General features: G+C 36.4%; 1 protein-coding gene across 2 annotated transcripts in view; it reads left to right on the plus strand.

Annotated features, from left to right (window-relative positions):
• Nucleotides 1-17,140, plus strand: part of PLEKHA3 (pleckstrin homology domain containing, family A (phosphoinositide binding specific) member 3) — a 28,629-nt gene extending 11,489 nt beyond the window's left edge. Inside the window, exons 1-7 of one of the 2 annotated variants that reach the window (XM_008567048.1) lie at nucleotides 1,094-1,202; nucleotides 4,825-4,980; nucleotides 7,794-7,930; nucleotides 9,527-9,691; nucleotides 13,346-13,389; nucleotides 14,991-15,106; nucleotides 15,797-17,140. In XM_008567048.1, the coding sequence (XP_008565270.1) occupies nucleotides 1,181-1,202; nucleotides 4,825-4,980; nucleotides 7,794-7,930; nucleotides 9,527-9,691; nucleotides 13,346-13,389; nucleotides 14,991-15,106; nucleotides 15,797-15,924 (768 nt within the window). In that variant the 5' untranslated portion in view covers nucleotides 1,094-1,180 and the 3' untranslated portion in view covers nucleotides 15,925-17,140. Of the gene's footprint in view, nucleotides 1-1,093; nucleotides 1,203-4,824; nucleotides 4,981-7,793; nucleotides 7,931-9,526; nucleotides 9,692-13,345; nucleotides 13,390-14,990; nucleotides 15,107-15,796 lie in introns of those variants that run through there. The other variant, XM_008567047.1, reaches the window with a different exon arrangement.
• The last annotated feature ends 1,583 nt before the right edge of the window (nucleotides 17,141-18,723 follow it).

The raw sequence follows: 18,723 nt of genomic DNA on the forward strand, positions 1-18,723 counted from the left end.
CCCCCCCCCCCCCCCCCCGCTCTGTCTTGGTACTATCCGGTCCTAGAAAAACTAAGTTGATTACTCACATATCAGACTATGGATAAAGTGAACTGAATTTGAACACCCATGGTTTAAAAGGTGGATGAATTTTGATTTAATAGTCAACAGAAGAACAAGGACAGTCACACTGTCTCTAGCATGGTCACCATGTTACTAGTCAGTGAACTGTTGTAAATTAGTAGCATGCGTGATAAGATTGCAGGGAGGTAGTCAGCACCAAGGAAAGCCATCATCCTCACAACCACATTTGCCTTGGAGCCAACTCTGTGATGGATGTGTGCTCTAGTCCCTGAATAAATATCAATTAAATGAATGCAGTTTCTAACATTTCTGCCCTCCCAGTGGAGAAGCAGAGAGTGGAAGAGGGGGGTGTGGTGGAGAATCTATGCCCTCACTACAGGATATGCAGCTTTTGTGTAAGAGTGAAATTTATTTAGCATTCACTGTGTGCAAGGGAATTTGCTTAGGTAACATGTATTTTACAAGAACAGGGAAGGTCACATTGCAAAATTGGAGGGCTAGGTGGCAACAGAGAAGTCATCTTGTCCAACCTACTTGTTCTGTTTGAAGACTGGGAATTTTGGAGATTTATTGAAATGAGAAGATTTGCCCCAGATTATGGTTATCCAACTAAAAATGATAGTAGAGCTGGGGCTAGAATCTCTGTTTTCTGTTGCCTTTTCCATTACATTATAACCCCAACTTTGTTCCCTTTTAGGGGGAAGGGGGCAATTGTGTTGTACCCTGTGCAGGGCTGTTACTGAGGATGGGGCTATGGGTTGTTAATGAGAAGGTCATGAGTCAGAATAAAAGTATTACTTCCCATACTTAAACTGATCTAGGGATTTCCCAGAAATCTCTCCCAAAAAAGTAGAGATTGATGCAAGAACATTTTGAGCAAGGCTTGGCTATTTAAAATTTCATTGTCAGAGTGTTATTTGAGAGCCAAGAAATAATGTAGATGGCAAGTTTTGAAATCACAGTTTTCTTTGTGATGATAGTAATTTCTTTCCTTATTAAACTTTTATTTATTATCTTTGTAGGTTGGCAGCCTCGTTGGTTTGTTTTAGATAATGGAATCCTATCCTACTATGATTCACAGGATGATGTTTGCAAAGGAAGCAAAGGAAGTATAAAGATGGCAGTTTGTGAAATTAAAGGTAAGTGAATATATGGAATTAGAGGAATTTGAGGTTAAGTAGTAAAGGGTTCTTCAGCATACTCGAAACAATAGGAAAAAGAGCGCTCAGCCAGTGAGCGCTGTGAGCGCACCGGTCATCCCTATATAGGATCCGAACCCGCGGCGGGAGCGCTGCTGCGCTCCCAGCGCCACACTCTCCCGAGTGCGCCACGGGCTTGGTCCCCACGTAGGGATCTAATACCATTTATTTCCTTAGCAATCAAGAGTGTAACTTAGCATTGTTAAACACAGTTTTTAATAATTCTCCCTTTATAAATTTATCTTGAATTGAAATTCAAAATATTTGTGCTAATCTTCCAATCTGGATGTGACAATTTCTTGTGGGTGCCACTTTAGTGTTCATGTTAAGTTTACAAGTGTTCTATTTCATTCTCATTGTAGAAAGGTATTGTAAAGGTTGGAAGCCAGGCTGTGAAGATGAGGGGGTCAGCTCTGTAGGGTTTTGATAAAATATGAAGTCAGAATCATAAACTTTGGTTCTTTTCTAAATTTGGAGATTAGGTCTTTTGGGTGATAGAGATGGCTTCCTTTTCTTCCGAAAGGAGAGAAATAAAGCAATAAGTCATGCTGTAATTTTTATGAAGGAAGGTGTCATGGACCGTTGATTCATTTGGGTGTGTGGTTGGGGTGTGTGGGGTAGAAGTAAGTGGAATGAAACCAGACAAAATGATAACGAAAAGTATTGAATTCTTCTTCAAAGAGAATTAAAGGAAAAACTGGAACACTAGAGGAGTGAATGTTAAACACCCTCCAGGCCGTCCTTATTTCTCCTCTGTAGCTTGAATACTATACTTGGCCTTCATAAAGAGTAGTTCTTTTAACGTGGTGAGCTCTTGGTCATAGCTACCAAATACTCTAGAGCCACCTTACTACTGTAAGAAGTATGCGTTTTCTTATTTAGTGTAATCCAAAGCAGCAGCTCATGTATTGTGCTACATTTTCCAGGGCTGGATTGTTAACTTTCATATGAATTTATGGCAGTTCTTACTAAGATTTAGCCATGGAGACAAAAGAGAGTTTCTGCTTTTGGTGCATATTCTTTATGTACATGTCTGGTTCCTCACCTTCATCTCAGATTTGCTACTACTAGGGCTCTTTCTATTACAGTGATTCTGGACTTGGGGTAGATCAGTGTCATCCAGGGGGATTTTTTCAAAATGCACACACCTTGTTGTAATGGAAGGGAGTCATGGCTATATAAGATAGAAACCCTTCAGCCTGGTGTATTGTTACTTGCATGTTCCCTGAAATGTATGGGGATGTAATTTTGTTATTTATCTTTAACAGACATACTGAAATGTGTACCCATAAATGCTGGCTTTCTGTGTGGTCATTTTTGGGGTCCATGTACTCCTTTCCAACTATACTATTATCACCCATAACATTTCAGAACTCCTCTTTTGGAGTTGCCTTATGAACCAATTTATAAATCACAAAAGAAAACACATTCAAAGCATTCATTTTTAGTTAGAAAAAAAAAAGTGATGGTTTTATCTCATCTTATTTCCAGATTTGATTCCAAATGAAATTTGGTCAGAAACCAAAACCACATTTAAAGTTCAAAAATTTGCCAGCCTTGAGGATATTTAAAAGATGGCTACAGAATTCTAAGGCAATTCCAAAACAGTTTCAAGCCACGGCAACATCTTTTTTGTTGTTGTTGTTGTTGTTGTTAGTTGTTTAAAGTAATCATTTTATTAAAGACTAGCATACTCTCAGAGAAGGGCACAAATCTTAAATAATGTTCAGCCTCAAGAATGTTTACAAAGTGAAAACACCCAGATCAAGAATTAGAATATTATCAGCATCTCAGAAGCCTCCCCCTTCAGGTCCCCTTAGCCACTAGTTCCTGTACAAGGTAACCATTAATCTGACTTTTTATCACCATAGATAATTACCCCTATATTTAATTGCTATGTTTAATTAGATTTCTCTCAGTAATGTTTTGTAGTTTTGTGTATAAAGGTCTTGTCCATCATTTTTCCCCTAGAGACTTGACGTTTTGGAAGCATCATTTTTAAGTTTGTTGCCTTCTCAGGTGACAACATTGGAGGGGGCTGCCCTTGATTCCTTGATTGGATATATAAATTCTGGTATGTTTAAAAATGAATCATCTTGGGTGGCCGGTTAGGTCAGTTGGTTAGAACTTGGTATTATAACACCAAGTTCAAGGGTTTGGATCCCTCTACTAGCCAGCCACCAAAAAAAAAAAAAGTTGTCTTATTTTAGTTTCATCTTGTAGCAACATCATTAGAAATTAGAGCATTGCTTTCTTTTAAGGTAGGTATTGGTGCTTTCACTAGTATAAGCAATTAGCAGAAAAGAGTTACTCTTAGAGCTTTGGGATTTAAGTAGTTTGATCCTAGTCTAGAAATCTTTTCACCCTTCATTGATGATTGCATGGTTATATCTTTCAGTATCTATATCCAAGAATAGCCCACGTAAGTAGAATAATAAGATAGCAAAGCTTCTGTGGCATTTATTTGCCATAATACACTGAGCTTCTGGACAATACTTTCAGTAATTAATTATCTAAGTTAGGGCTTCTGCTGGACTTTCTGGGCCCCTCATAATTTGGCTCTTCCTGTCTTGTCCATTCATGAATATGAATATCACTTTGCAGTATGACAAAGTACTTAGGCTCCATTTAAGCTTGTTTCCTGATATCCTCAGTATGTTCTGTGTTTATTTCCTCATCTAGGCTTTTTCTCATGCAGTTTTTCTTCTAACCAAATCCTGCTGTCATCAAGTCCTTCTTTTTTATTTCCTATTTCTTCTTACCTTACTCTTGTAATTACATATAAAGTCTCTGCACCAAAGAGTTCAACATTTAAGTATTCTGATTACTTTTGGTGTGTCAGTTTGTTACTTGGTTAAATTGTCAGCTCTGTAAGAGCAAAGACTCCTTTTTTTCTCCCCCTCTATCTTCCTTCTAGCATTGCTGCTCTGAGCTGAGTAAATACTTGTTGATTAATGACAGTTACAATTAAGACTTGGGATTGGTTCAGCATAATTTTTTGATTAGCTCTCTTTTGTCAGACTATCAAGGCGTGTGTGTGTGGGAGAGAAGATGGAGGGAGGAGAAATGGTGAAGGTCTTTAAAATATACATGCCTTCCAGGTAATTATGATATGCCCTATGATCATGGGCATTCCATAGAACCACTGTTCCACTGGAAGGTGGCCAACGTTGTTATTTTTTGCCCTCCTATATGCCAGGCGCTATCGTAGGCTTGGGGGAATACCAAAACATAGACTCTGCTTTCCACAAAATTAGTAAAAACTGTGCCATTCATTGCACATGTATTTAAGATGGTATAGGTGGCCCCAAGGGAGGGTCTCATTTCTCAGTACTTATTTCTGTTTTCTCTTTCATATGCTGTCATCACTTTGACACCTTGTCACCCAGAATCTATGTGAGAATGGTGGCTTGGAGTGCCACTGGGGTGGTCCCTTAGGGAATGTCACTGCCTGCACCGTTTTAGATGTATAAAGTGTCTAACGCTGTGTAAGAGTGATGATTTGACTCTCCTCAAATTACTTACGTCTATAACTATATTTCCCCTTTGTTAATAATCATAGTTCATTCAGCAGACAACACAAGAATGGAATTAATCATTCCAGGAGAGCAGCATTTCTACATGAAGGCAGTGAATGCAGCTGAAAGACAGAGGTGGCTGGTTGCTCTGGGGAGCTCCAAAGCATGTTTGACTGATACAAGGACTAAAAAAGAAAAAGGTAGCTATAAATTTTTCCCTTGTGATGAGAGTACTTTCTTAAACAAATGTAAATTGTCCTGTCCACTTTTAGTAATCTGTCCTAAGGAAATGTTGAAGAAAATTTACACATATAGATCTTGATCATAGTAAAAAAATTTGTAAACAATTCAGAAGTATAAATTTAGGGGGATGGGTAAGTAAGCTACTTCTTTCATCAGCTGATCTATTATGTAGCCAGTAAACTGTTTACAAGGAATTTTAATGATGTGAGAAAATGCCAAAGGTTAACCAATCATTGAAAAAAGCAGGATTCCAGATTACATACAGTTTAAACTGTATAGGTTAGTGTGTAGTTAGGCTGGCTTAGGAATGGTATGTAACAATTAGTCAAGTTGTTACCTTTGGAAGGGCAGTTTGTGGGAAGGAGACTCACTTTTCACTGTATACCCTTTGTACCTTTTAAATTTACTTTGTACATATACTGCCAAATCAGAAAGATTAGAACAAAATCAAAAGCAAATTTATGGTATTAGTTCAATTATACACAGATATAATGTAAAAATAATGACAGTATTTATATCTTGCTAGTGAGGTTGCAGTTTGATTTTTCTATTTTTTTCTTTTTGCCAAAAATATTCATTGAGTATGTATTTCTTTTATGATTAAAAAATAATATAAGTTAATTGAATTAGTGAAAGCAACTGAATTAAAGGAATTGAAAAACGGAGGCTGAGGAATAAATTTTCAAATATGTAAAAGAACATTATGAATAGAATATGACTAAGGGTAGCATAAGAAGAAATGGATGTTCACAGAAGCCTAAAGGCTGAAACATCCCAAATATCCATAGACACGTGAGTGAGTGGATAAACAAAATGTGGTATATACATACAATGGAATATTATTCAGCCTTAAAGAAGAAGGAAGTTCTGACACAGACTACAACGTGGATGAACCTTAAAGACATTATGCTAAATGAAGTAAGCCAGTCACGGAAGGACAAATACTGTATGATTCCACTTATATGAAATAGCCAGGATAATCATATTTATACAGACAAAAATTAGAATGGTGATTGCCGGGGATAGGGGGAGGAAGGAATGGAGTTAGTGTTTAATGGGTTCCAAGTTTCAGTTGGGGAAGATGAAAAAATTCTGGAGATGGATGTTGGTGATGGTTGTATACAACAATGTAAATGTACTTAATACCACTGAACTGTATACTTAAAAATGGTTAAAGTGATAAATTTTATCTTGTGTATATTTTACCGTAATTTTTATTAAAAAGGAGGAATGGACTTAAGTTCGGGCAGAAATTGATTTGGGTTAGATCAAATGGGCAGATAGAGCAGCTTTGGTCTACTTTAGCAAAAGTGGCATTGTGGTTAGTACCAGAAAGCAGTGCCACTGGCCTGACTCAGGGAATACAAAGGAATACTATGAATATTTTTTCCCCATCTGCAGCTTATACGTCTAGTTTAAAAGGTATTGGGGGCCGGCCCGGTGGTGCACGGGAGAGTGCGCCGCTTGGGAGCGCAGCGGCCCTCCCACCGAGGGTTCGGATCCCATGTGGAGACCGGTTCCCACTCACTGGCTGAGCGCGGTGCGGACGCAACACCGAGGGTTGCGATCCCGTTGCCGGTCCCCAGTACGGGCGCGACGCCGAGGGGTGCGATCCTGTTACCGGTCAGTAAAAAAGACAAAAAGGAGGAAAAAAAAAGGTATTGGCCTGTGAGTAGCTGAGATTAATGGCTGGATGTTTAGTTTGTCTGGAGATATTAAAGAGAAGAAAGTAAGCTCTTAATAAGAATTTTTTAAAAAAAATTTGAAAGCAGTATAATGTGAAAGGAACAGAAGAAAATAAATGAATGTTTATATGCAATAATTTTAATTACATAAAAATTAAAAACTTCTATATGCCAAAATATACAATAAAGAAAACTGATAGAGAGCTAACAGATCTGAAAAAGTATTTGCAGTATATAGGGTAGATGAAAGTTTACTGTTTTTAATGTATAAGAGCTTTTGCAAATTATCAGTTACAAAATATTTATGTATACATATTGTTTTTGTAAGCTGGCCGGTACAAGGAACAAATGAGTTTATATATTATTAAGAGAAAAACCAAACTTCAGAGCTGGAAATGATGTATGAGGGGTCTTCAAAAAATTAGTAGAAGGATTTGTGTTACTTTTAATTCTACTTTTCTTTTTTTTTTTTTCCTTTTTGTCTTTTTTCGTGTCCGGCAACGGATCGCAACCCTCAGTGTCGCGCCCGTACCGGACCGGGACCGGCAACGGGATCGCAACCCTCGGCGCTGCACCCGCACCTCGCTCAGCCAGTGAGCGGGAACCGGTTTGTATGTGGGATCTGAACCCTTGGCGGGAGCGCCACTACGCTCCCAAGCGGCGCACTGTAGCAGTGCGCCACCGGGCCGGCCCTTAATTCTACTTTTCTACGAACTTTTTAAAGTACCCTCGTATAAAGGACAAAAAAGCCAATTCACAGAAGAACTACAGACACTTTTCAAATGGAAGATGAGTTAACAAAATGGAAATATCCTGTGTAAGACATCTAGGGGTCATAACCCGGTCTGTGGAAATTAATCTACCTAAACTTCATGGCAGTCATATGACTCAATTTTTTTCCATATGTCTAAAGTAAAGATGTTTCTTAAGGGTCTTCGTGATCCTGTTTCCAAGGTCTCAAATCTCTTAAGCTGTATGTATTTATACTTACTTACTGCTTTATTTTTTAAAATGACTCCATTTTGCTGTATTGCCCAAAGAATATGAAAATTATCTAATTGGATGTTTATGCATGTTCCTTTCAGAAATAAGTGAAACCAGTGAATCTCTGAAAACCAAAATGTCTGAACTTCGCCTCTACTGTGACCTCCTGATGCAGCAAGTTCATACAATCCAGGAATTTGTGCACCAGGATGAGAATCATTCATCTCCCAGTGTAGAGGTATAACAAAGAGGACCCCTTGACATCTGGTTATGCTTTGTAGTATGCTGGGGAGTCCTTAGTCATCCCATAAGACGAGAGAGAAGTGTTTCACAAAGAGTTATTTTCAGCTATTCTGGGCTGTCCCTACTGTAGACTATCTGGAAATATATAGCATCTTCTAGGTTGTGTGTGTGTGTGTGTAGCCAGAGTAAAGCAAGAAGCAGCACATTTCTCCAGGGAACCATGGCCTATCTTTGCAGCAGCTATTTTGATAATTTGGAGTTGGGGTGGGGAAGCAGCATTCCAGGCTTTGTTCTCCAGGCTGATTGCATGAACTCATTGGATGACTGCTGTTCTCTTTTGGTGGTAAGGTCCCAGCTTCAACTACCGAAGAGTTGATAACTTTCATAAAATAACTTAAAAAAAATATCCTTCTCAGAACAATGATGTAGGAATCAAAATTTAGATTAGTAGGATCTTGCTATGAAATAGGCTTGTTTTTTCTGGTTAAGTAGGATCAGTGTGGAAAGGAAAGTCTTCTCAAGGCGTGGTTCCTGGTCCCCTTCTGCCTAACTTGGTAGAAGTGGGACAAGAAATCTTCCTCTCCTGTTGGGGAGGAAACTTATGTGAGGTGGGCTGTGTTTGGCTTTGGGTACCTTAAACCCTAAGGGCACTGAACTGTTTCATCACAAGCTCTTTGGAGGTAGGGGCGCTCACATTTGCTCCAGCAGCTAAATGACATTTATCAGGACCTAGGCTTATTCCATCCTTCTGCTCTGCCGTTCTTGAGGTGTTGGGTTTTTCTCTTCATGTCCCAGGCTTCAAGGTGACTGCCAGGGTCACAAAGAGGCAGAAGGCAATGGAGTAGCCAGCGTGGCGAGAGACCTCATCTTGTCCTTGAGTTTAAATCAAGAAACAAAAATTCTAGAAATTCCCCAGCAGGCGTTTCATCATCTTTTTGTCTGGCTCAGCGAAGACTAGGAAAAATGAGTATTTGACAAAGGGTCATGGAATAGCCATGACTGGCTTAGATCAGTCTGTATTCATTCCCTGGGGTTAGGGCACTTTGCTGTCCTAAACAAAATTGGGTTTTTTATTCTACCAAGAAAGAAGTGGGAGAATGGGTGTAGGTATGAATTGTATTGCTAAGTAACTCTCAGGATGTTCCACTGCTGGAACCACCTTTGGAATTCTGATAGGTAGATAGAAATTACATTTAGGTTAGGGTTCTCTAAGATAAATTTTTGCACACAATTTTAAAATGGAATTTTTGATTTAAATGCAAAACTTCTTTTTTCTTGGAATTTAATTTCATACATTGTTTACCTAAGAGAAAGATGTTTCTTATTCATGTATTGCTTTAATTTTCTAAGGTAGTATATTTTAAATAAATTCTAACATAACCTAGTAATGTGTCCATTGGGGATGTTTCATTACTTGATTGATGTTTCTTATTCATGTATTGCTTTAATTTTCTAAGGTAGTATATTTTAAATAAATTCTAACGTAACCTAGTAATGTATCCATTGGGGATGTTTCATTACTTGATTATAAAGTTGTGCATGTTTCTACTTGTGTGCAAGTCTTTTCAAGTCTTTGTGTGTAACTTTTCAGAGCATGAATGAAGCCTCTTCTCTGCTTAGTGCCACATGTAATACATTCATCACAACGCTTGAGGAATGTGTGAAGATAGCAAATGCCAAGTTTAAACCTGAGATGTTTCAACTGCCCCATCCGGATCCCTTAGTTTCTCCTGTGTCACCTTCACCTGTTCAAATGGTTAGAACTTGTTTTTTTCCTAGTGAAGTTGCATGTGGGTTTTTTTTCATTTTTATTTTTGAGGGTGGAAGCAGGCAGTTAGGGGTGGGGGGAACAGTCAACAGGTCGTTTGTACTCATATTCTGTATTGGAGCTTCTCAGCTGATGAGCTTAGCACATGTGCCAGTGTCCTGATCCCCTCCCCCTCAGAGGGGCTGTGTCCTGCCTGCCTATAAGCTGCTTTATCCATTTACCCCAGTGTTCCAGGAAGATATGAAGGCACTTCAAAAAGTCCATGGAAAGATTTGTATTATCTTTTAATTATATTTTTCCATGAACTTTTTTTTTTTTCCTTTTCGTCTTTTTTCGTGACCGGCAACGGGATCACAACCCTCGGTGTCGCAACCCTTGGTGTCGCGCACGTACCGCGACCGGCAACGGGATCGCAACCCTCGGTGTTGCGTTTTTTCGTGACCGGTAACGGGATCGCAACCCTCAGTGTCGCGCCCGTACCGCGACCGGCAACAGGATCACAACCCTCGGTGTCTCGCCCGCACCATGCTCAACCAGTGAGCGGACCGGTCTCTATATGGGATCCGAACCCTCAGCTGGAGCGCCGCCGTGCTCCCAAGCGCCGCACTCTACCGAGTGCGCCACCGGGCCGGCCCTTTTTCCATGAACTTTTTGAGGTACCTTTGTATTATAATGCAGTGTGTATGTGCTGTGACACAGAAAAGGTTGGGGAACACTCTTCTACTTAGTAAAAGCTTCATAGTGGGGTGATGTTTTACTCACATTGGGGTACCATTAAGCAAATCTTTAAAAGAGTTGTAAGGGGTTTGAAACATGTTCCAGTGGGAACAGTATTTTGTAGTCAGTATTTGGATTTAAATCCTCTGAGTAGGCAAGTTACTTAATCTCTGGTCATCGGTTTCTTCATCTGTAAAATAAAGTGTCTTCTACAAAGGGTCATTGCAAAGGCTCTAAGCTGCTTAATGTTAGGTGCTTAATGTTAGTTTCTTACCTCCTGATTATACTGAGTGACAGGTTCACTTTTGTTGGGGGTGGTTGTCTTTTCCAAGCTAACAAACTTGTTTTAGCATGCTGTAGGGAACGTGTAGGTGAGATAACGTTTGATGAGACATTAAATTTTTTTCATCAAAGTGTTTTTAGGATTCCATTTGTAGTAGGAAGAATGTCACATGGCTACTGTTTTAGCAACTACCTGAAGACTTATTTGTTAGAAGAATGGAGTCCAACTTATTTCCAGATTCTTTTACCCACTCCAGCAAATTTAGTTATGTGAGATTTAGTAAAGACTATTGCCTACATTTATTTAGAGCTTTGTTTTCTAACCATATGATGAACTAATAGTGTCCTCTGAGGCAAGTGTACCATGAAAATAAATATTATGGTCATATTAGTTTGGGAAATTTTGGTTAACTTAATAAATTGGGTTTCTCTGTCTCAATCTGATAGGGACAGCCTGATAGAACTTCTCAGTCTTTTTTATGGTGAAGTGTATTATGAATTTCTGGGAACGAGAGGTAGCGTGCAGTCATTCTGAAAATTTATTTGACAATTGAACCCTTTTTGTTTTTTTTTTAATACCATCTCATAGAACTATGGTGTTCAGCAGTACACAGTTTGACAGTGTTGCTTTTTTTTTTTTTTTGACTGGTAAGGGGATCATAACCCCTGGCTTGGTGTCGTCTGCACTACGCTCAGCCAGTGAGCATACTGGCCATCCCTATATAGGATCCGAACCCGCGGCCTCGGCACTATCAGTGCTGCACTCTCTCGAGTGAGCCATGGGGCTGGCCCAACAGTGTTGCTTTTTAGAACAATTATAGATATGCTGTAAACTGTTAAATAAAATGTACAGTGAACAAAAAACCCATCTTGTGAAATAGACGTATCACAGTGCTATATGTTCCTGAGGTTTATATACAAAGGGTATACTGATATGCTGTAAACTGTTAAATAAAATGTACAGTGAACAAAAAACCCATCTTGTGAAATAGATGTATCACAGTGCTATATGTTCCTGAGGTTTATATACAAAGGGTATACTTTTTTTTTTAAAGATGTGCTTTCTCAAGTCAAATTCAATAAAAAATACCTCGAAGCTGCCTTGTTTTTACATTGAACTTCTCATGAAATGCCTTCTGTTACAAATGCTCTGTAGTCCAGAGAAGTCATGTGTGTATTTTTTGTATGAGAAACTATAACTGTTTCTTAAACCAAAGCCTTTTATCAGTAGAAAAATTATAGGAAATCCGATAAGTTAATCTAGGAGTTAATAGATTAGAGGTTGCTTATTTTTTCCTAGCTATGCCATTTTACTTGATTCATAAGGCAAGAATTGTGGCTTCTAGTAATTAGTTCTGAAGACGCATAGCCTGGAAAGTAAGGTAAAACAGTCTTTGTGGGAAAAAATTTTTTAATAACATGAGCTAATTATATGGAAAACTTATTTTTAATATAAAAATTTATTTTTTATATAAAATAGAAAGCTACAATATTTGAGAATTCCAAAACTTTAATCTTTATAACCATTTTATGTAGTTAATCTCATCGAACCCATTTGAGAATAAACTTGCATTTACCTTTTTTTTCAAATCATCATGAAAGTTAAGACAATTGTCATTTTTGACAATTGAATGATTATTGTAGTGGGTAGTCATTGGGTGAATAATCCTAAAGGAAGTAATTTCTGTTAAAGGAGAATTTAATGTCCACTTGCATCTTAATGTCAGTCTTACTAGCTCTTCCTATACTACAAATTGGGTGGGTCATGTCTGTTATTATTTCCACTGGGATTTATCAGAGTTGCTAGTGGCTCATGTTCTAAATATAGAAGGCATTTACATAACATAGTGTTAGACCTGGGCTTATAAGACTCTTGGACCCATGTATATAAAAGCAATCATCTTAAATCTTTAGTATAAATGTTGCTTTTCTGCTACCTTGTTAAACTTTGAAATAATCTTTTACTTGGCTGTCTACCTCTATTTCTTGATGGAGTAGTTGGATCTTCTAAATTATGTTTAGTAGTTGTCGTATTTAATAAATATTTAATAAATATGACAAATTCTAAACATCTGCTTAATCAGATATTTATTTTTTAAGGATGTGTTTTAGAAACCTATTTGAGGCTTAGCGTTCTTCTTCTGAGTTCTTCAAAGACTTGAATTATTAATGCCATCAACTATGAAAATCACACTTTAGAACATCTGTGTATCAGCTACCTGAATAATGAATGGTAAAGAGAAGCTTTACTACCAGACTCTATTCCTCCCCTTTAAAAAAAAGGGAGAGATTTATTAGAATATTTTCTGCTTGCTAGATATTCTTTTTTTATCACAAAAGGTGTGACTTTTTGGATTTGTTATGCATTCACTGTTTTTTATGTGTATATGTATAATTTGGTTTTTAGCATTGAGAAAAGAATCCAGCATGTTTTTGGTATGCTTTTGGTACTTGTTAAGAAAGATTCCAATCAATGGTTATTAGGGAGAAAGCTTGACATTGTGTTAACTGTTGCTTGAATCTATGAAAGGTAAATATCTTTCCAGGAATCTTTTTCTGTGAGTAAATTTATGTTAATTATGATAATAGTAATAATAATAAATTACTTGACATGAATTATGTTAATTTTTTAAAAATTTCTAGATGAAGCGTTCTGTCAGCCACCCCGGTTCTTGCAGTTCAGAGAGGTAAAATGCCTTTTCTTTTTATCAAGTTCACTCAAAATTATACCTACTTAGGGAAATTCGTTGGGACTTTAACAAGCGGTGTGGAATGTAAACGCTGTGTGGGTAAGGTCTGGTTCTGATTTGCTCAGCATTATATGAGGGGTCTTCAAAAAGTTCGTAGGGAAGATTTGTGTTACCTTTTAATTCTGTTTTTCCACAAACTTTTTGAAGTTCCCCTGCATTTGTTGGTAGATATCTCTTAATGTTTAGTGTAAGGGCCTGGCACCCAGAGTAGGTCGTCAGTAAAGAAAAAATGAGTGAATAAATTAACCATCAAGGTAAGCACTCTGCCAGCTGTTCTACCTTTTTAGATGTTTGAAATATATTAAGTGATGGTTAAATACAAATTAATTTTTGATGTATCAAAGCTCCACAGCTGACGCTCATTTTACCTCAGCTTTTTATAGCATCATATATTCATGTTGAACTGTTGCTTTATTAAGAAAGATCTTGCTTTTGAAAGGAGAGAAAACCACTTGATATTTTAAAGTATATATTCATATATACACATTCAAAAAATTTACCTTCTAGATAGATCCAGCCAATATCCTAGGTTGTTAAAGTGTTCTTCATTTTGTTAGGCAATATTCTTTAATTTGCTATGGTTGTTTTATTTGGTTCTTTGGTGAGTGATGAAATTATAGTGACATTAGTATTTATTTCTATATGTTAAGAATGTTAAGTGCTGAGCCCTTATTATTGTTTTGCCATGTTTTGTTTTTTTTCCTCTGAAGATTATGTAATCTTTGAACCCATCAGGTACTCAGAGGAGTCTAGCAAGGTTTATAGCCAGTCCTGTCAGACAATGAAGAGTTCAACCAAGTAAATTTTCCAGAAAAATGGAAACTTAACCTTTGATAAATTTTTATTTTTATAAAAATTTTTCTAATCTTTTTTATCCTTATACTTAACGAAATAAGATACATTAAAAATTTTAAAAATTTACATTTTTCCTGATGATTCAAGGTCGACATTAAGTTTAGTGACATCAGGCTGTTATAAAATAATAGCTGAGGTATGGTTAGGTAGTGGTGATTTGCTTCTATGCTTAATTTTTTAGACTGATTTTTTAAAAAGTTTTTCTAGCCTCCTTCTGCAGTATTTATCTTTTCTTGCTGTTGTCAATGAGTCTACCTCTAGCGTGCTCCCTAAATTCTTGCATATCCCTTCTAGTCTGCTAGTTTTGATCAAATACGGATTGTCTTTAGATACATGAAATTGTGAAATCCGTAACTTCTATTCAAACATTTGTAAAGCATCTGATATATCTACTGTCTCGCTGGACCCTCCCCTATAGAAGAAGTCACGTCATTTCCATTGTACCCTCTTTCCATTTAGTTTAGCTCAGAAGCCGTATTCTTCAGGTTACTGCTTGATTCCAAATGGGTTGACTTGCTTGCGATTTGACCTCTGAATGAATATAATATTGCTAACATAGGACATTGGGCATAAAAATAGTTCCTCTTTTACTTAAAGAGAAGACATTTAAAATTCCAATCAAATTGAAGGTGCTTTCATTTGTTTAAGACCTTACAATTTAATGCTTTTTATTTAATTTGCAGGAGTAGCCATTCTACAAAAGAACCAGTGTCTACACTTCACCGACTCTCCCAGCGACGCCGAAGAACCTACTCGGATACAGACTCTTATAATGAGATTCCGCTTGAAGACCCAGATAGTAAGTTAGATGGGTTCTCTCTCCTTTTTTGGCCTATTCAGCAAAGTTGTTGTGGGGCTCTGTAATTGGTAAATTTTGAAAATGTGTATAAATGTGCAACTACCTTGGAACAGCAGTATGCCAATGTGTTTGTCTGTGTTTACTTGGAGTTGTGTGATAGTTCTGTGTGTTGCATTTCACATGGAAAGGTGGCAACTTTCAGTGTGAGGAACCTTGTCAGCTTTGCTCAGAAAGTCTTATAATGAAAAGAGGGAGACATGAATTTAGTTTTAGTTCTGTTACCAATTGTGTGATCTTGGATAAGTGTGTAATCTATTTTGGGTCTTGGTTTCTTTACCTAGAAACAAGGAAAATACTAACAGCATTAAAACAATCAAGCTGAAAAAGTAATAGTTAATTAAGAAAGACTAAATTCAATTCATCAGATATTATTGACTGCCCATGTCAGCCATGGTTCTAGCAAGGAAACAAAAACCTGTGCTTCTTATAGTTTCATTATCTCATGAACTGAAGTTTCTTATTCCTGTCAGTAGTTAAAAAGTTAGGTTTTTCTCCATTAAACAAACAAAAAATTAGCAGGAAGTGAAAGAAATTTCATGTCCTTGCATAGGAAATTTAAAATAGTCTTTTACCAGAGGACTGAAGTTAATATTGATGGGATATGTAACCTTTTAATCAATTTCTTAATAGGACCTGTTCACTGTTCAAGAAATACACTTAATGGAGATTTAGCATCAGCAACCATTCCTGAAGAAAGCAGACTTACGGCCAAAAAAAAATCTGAATTGGAAGATCCTCTTCCATCCTTTTCTTCCTGAGGAAACCGAAGTGTCCGACTTCCTCTGAGTATTGCTATGCAAAAGCTGCTGTAATTAAACTGTTGTTATAGGGGGTAGTTTTTCCCTTTACTTAAGATTTCTCTGCACTTTATAGAATATTGTAAAACAAACAAAATACAGCCCACATACTTTTGAAGTGTATTTTATCTTTATATAGTTTATTTGCAAGAGTATTTTCCTAATAACTTCACAGTATGAATGTGCATCCTTTTTTTTTTTTTTTTTTTTTTTAAAGAAATGGTGTAACATTTTGACATCCGTAAGGACAAATGTAGATATTTTTCTAAAAAACTGTGAGGGACTGACAGCTTGGTCAGTGTGTATTGTAGTTTATAAACATGAAATCTTCTAAGGTTTCAGTTTGACAGAAGTGTGACATATGTAACATGTGCCATGGACCAAATGGTCACTTTACCCCAGCTAAAAATGAGTTACGATAGCAGCTTGATGGTGATTGTATTGTATTCCTTTAAGCAAAAAGGAAACGCTTAATATTCTAAGTATCTTTAGCCCAAATATCATGATATATTGAGCATTTTCCAACAACCAGACTGTGTTGTCCTTCACATGTGAAGTTGACACTACTGATTTGTCAATACCAAACGTTGGGTTAAAGTATTTAATTATTATTTATTTATTTTTTTGTTGCATCAAAAGATAATCGCATCCTCACTTTTGTGACCTACCAAATTTAAGATGTGTACCATTGTTATTTACATTGTTCTAGAAAAGAGGTTAATATTATAGTGACCTTGCTCACTTACACGAAGAAATAAATGACTTTCAATGGAAGAGGATTTTAGTGATTTTTTTTTCTGAAATAGACATTAAGCTGCTGTTGTAAGGTATTGTTTGCAGCTCTTTAGAATATCTAGAGACTTTTTAATTTATGAATATTTATACAAAAAAGGAATTCTGTCAAGGTGATTGCTCTACATCACTTGACAATGTTATTATTTAATTCAAGAACAAATAGCAATTATTGGTAGTGTCTGTTCATACCTATTGTCAATGTTTGCCTTGTAATTTGTTTTTTTGAACTCACTTTGGGGTGACAGTTTTGCCCAAGGTTTTGGATAAGGAGCACTTTAAAACAAACGGGTTTGATGTTTTTAAGTATTTAATCATATGTTTAATAAATATGTGGTTTTTGCATCCAAACTCATCATATAATACATTGTATTTTTTACACTCATTGATATTCTGTGTAATCTTTATTAAGTGCTGATAGTATTTTTAATGATTTGATTTTGTTTGTATATTTGGCCTGCTGGTAAATATACAGATGAAGCACACTTGTAGTTTTTGTTGCCTATAAAGTTAGAATAGTGCGGCCTATTTCACTTTAAATTTCTCCTGTAAGTTTATGTGGGAATTTTTTTTTTAAGAGTTAATATTTGGTATTTTTCTAAAATAAATCTGTAATTATAGTCTTTCTTAAGTTTGAAATGGACATAAAAAATCTATAAATGATCTATATACATTAATATGTATTTGGATAAACTGTATGCTACATTAAGTGTGATTTTAAATAGCACACAGGTCATTAGACTACTCTGTATTCAGTGGAATCTTTTTCTTCTCCAAATAAGTTGTGTTTCATATGTTTAATTTGAAAAAAAAAAGTTTGGTAGTTTGATAGTGTAAGTTTTGATGTTGAGCAGGTAATCAGGTTTTTTACTTTTTCTTTTTTGTAGTCAGAACCTTCACAATGGTAAGACCGTGAAGGTCAAGGTGCTACTGATATGGAGTTTTTCTGGTAGCTACTTTTTTTTTGAAGTAAGAGGTTTGTAATGAAAACACTATAACAAACTTCTGAACTCATAGAAAATAATCAAGTCCATTTTTTATTGCTTTACCCAAATAGGTAAGTTCATGAACAGTTTTCTGTAAATATTTTTTAAATAAAATGCAATCATTTCTGGTTTGTACCATATTTTTCCCCATTGAAACAGGTGCTTGAACAGGTTTGCTGTATTCCTAAGTATGGCTTTTTTTGTGACTTGGAGCCACATTTTTTCCCTTGGGAACCAAACACATTTGTGAAATCATTTTTTCTTGAGGGAGTATAAATATTTCTTGAATTATATCTAGGCTTTGATCAGTGAATTAGTAGCATGAAACAACCTGTAAAGTTTAAGGGAACATTGCATTTTGTGGAGCCCTATATATTTTCAAGTGTGCCTGACTTTTCTGAATTTTTTTAAAAAGATGAACCAAATAAGAACAAGTCTGTAAGAATTTTAGCTTGTCAGATTTTTCTGTAATTTGTAGTTTTCGGTTGTCCCTTTTTTGCTTTGCCTAGACCATGAGGTGATTGAGAAATCTGGAGATTCTCTTGGCATATCAGTGACCTTCTAAGCAAAACCAGTACTTTCTTTGCATTTTAGGTGCCTGGTCCCTGTTCTGTGGGATTGCAAGACTCCATGATCAAAGGGACCTTGATGATAATTTTTTTAAATGAACTAAATTTGAATTTTTTACATTACATTGGATTATTGTGTTATCTTCAATCAGGACAAGTCCAGAAATGGATGCTTTGCTTAAATTCCAGGGAAAGATAATTTATCTTCATTTCCACGAATGCCCTGGAACCGTTGACCCTGAATTGTGGTTTTTCACTATGCATTATCACATTTAGAAATTTCGAAATCATCACAAGATCTCAGGAAATATATCCTTGTAATATGTTAATACTAGACTGCTGTTACTAATTCTATATACATTATGATATCATTAATTTGGACTCTGCTAATGCTTCTTTTATTTAATGAGGTG

The sequence above is a fragment of the Galeopterus variegatus genome, unplaced genomic scaffold (assembly GCF_000696425.1).
Source record: "Galeopterus variegatus unplaced genomic scaffold, G_variegatus-3.0.2 Scaffold287, whole genome shotgun sequence".
NCBI lineage: Eukaryota > Metazoa > Chordata > Mammalia > Dermoptera > Cynocephalidae > Galeopterus > Galeopterus variegatus.